The 1,733-nt window shown below is 58.9% G+C and overlaps 1 protein-coding gene across 1 annotated transcript in view; it reads right to left on the reverse strand.

Annotated features, from left to right (window-relative positions):
* Nucleotides 1-325: 325 nt before the first annotated feature.
* plekho1a (pleckstrin homology domain containing, family O member 1a) overlaps nucleotides 326-1,733 on the reverse strand; it is a gene marked incomplete at both ends in the record, with an annotated part of 13,857 nt that continues 12,449 nt past the window's right edge. Inside the window, 2 exons of the mRNA XM_080012252.1 lie at nucleotides 326-989; nucleotides 1,248-1,354. Coding sequence (XP_079868378.1) covers nucleotides 326-989; nucleotides 1,248-1,354 — 771 coding nt within the window. The remainder of the gene's footprint in view (nucleotides 990-1,247; nucleotides 1,355-1,733) is intronic.

Consider the following 1,733-nt stretch of genomic DNA (forward strand, 5'->3'; position numbering starts at 1 on the left):
CGCTGCATTCCATTGCTTCATTCCACTTCCTGCTTGATGACGCTGGAGTAAATGTGTAAATGTTTTCTCAACACCTGCAACTCAAGCAACTCAAGTTCCAGCTTCAATGGAATGCAGTAGCGGTGACATCACCTGATTGGCCCAGACTTTGGCCAATCAGGTGCGGAGGACGACAGTCCTCTTCCTGAGGAGCAGACTGATGTTGCTGCCTGGAGGCTGCTCCAGCTTCTCTCCGTCTCCGTTGCCGTCGTTAAAAAAAGTCAACGTTTCCATAAAAACCCGTCGTTTCAAAGACTCTGATGAGCTCGTCTGTGATTGGTCCTGATTAGCTCGTCTGTGATTGGTCCTTGTCGTCCTGCGACCTCGGCGAGGTGGCCCTTCCCTCGCGCTCGGCCGCCGCCGTCGACATTTTCTCGTACGTCCTCCTGCGCTGCCTCCTCAGTGTCTGGCTCTGCAGCTCCTTCACCTCCCGCAGGACCTCCTGCGCCTCCTTCCACGACGACACCGCCTCCGCCAGGAGGCGCTCGGCCTCCTCTCGCGTCCTTTCCACCGCCGACTCCCCTGGCCAGAGGAGCGCCGAGGCCCGGGAGGGCGGGGCGAGGGGCGGATAGGCGCGGGAGGGCGGGGCGAGGAGGGAGCGGGGGGAGTCCGAGGACTCGGAGAGGCCGGGGGAGTCGCGCTCCCCGCCGCGGAGCTTCTGGACGGGGGAGCGGAACCATGGCTCCGAGAGGGAAGACGATCCTCTCAGGTCCACTGGCTCCCCCCGGGCCCTCCTCCGGGTCTGGGGGCTGCGGCCCGCCGGCCGGGGGGAGGCGCTGGGTCCGGCGGCTGGGGACCGGGAGCCTCTGGAGCGAGAGGAGCTGCCGTCTGTGGAGCTGTTGCGCTTGGCCCTGGAGTGCGGGGACTCCCGGCCTCGCAGGCGGGGGGACTCCTTCCCTCTCGGGCGGGGGGAGTCGCTGCTTCGGCTCCTGGGGGCCCCGGAGGACCTGCTGGGTCATGGTTACACACAGTACATGTCATTTTATATATACATACACTAACTTGTGGGTCCCAAAACCACCAAGTGGCCCCAAAGCTGCCATTTTGGTGTTTTTTTTTTTCTTTTAGAAATTAAAATGACTGGTCTGTGTTGGTAGCCAGGCGCCCGCCTTGTATGTACGTATGTGTGTGTGTATATATGTATATATATATATATATATATATATATACATATACATAAGTGTGGCACATTATAACAGCTGTCGGACCTGGAATGGGGAGACTCTGAACTCCTGAGATGGTGGAGCCGCGGGAAGTCTTCGCCCTTCAGGTAGGAGGAGCCTCCTCCTCTCTCGGCCGTGGCTTTCTGCACCTCCTGTGAGAGAGAGAGAGAGAGAGGGAGGTTGATGTAATGAAGTCGCTCATGATAGGAGGGTGGTGTAAAAATACTTCTGTGGCGCAGGGGTGGTGGGGTGTCTTGGGTGTAGCGAAGCGGGCCGGGGCGGAGGGGTGGCTGTGCACCTGTCGCCCACCAGAGCAATCCATGAGCACGGGTTGGATCAGCCCTCCCCCCTGACCCTCCGCTCCTCATGTGTCACATCCTGTTAACAAAGCCCTTTATCCTCCACTTCCTGTGTCTCTGCGTGGCGGGGGTACCCTCGCCACTTGATGACAGTACTCAAGTACTTTGTCATGACAGTACTCAGGTACTACTTGTTGAGGAGTACGTGTACTCCACCTTCACCAGACGCAAC

This window comes from Zeus faber (assembly GCF_960531495.2).
Source record: "Zeus faber genome assembly, chromosome: 1".
Classification (NCBI taxonomy): Eukaryota; Metazoa; Chordata; class Actinopteri; order Zeiformes; family Zeidae; genus Zeus; species Zeus faber.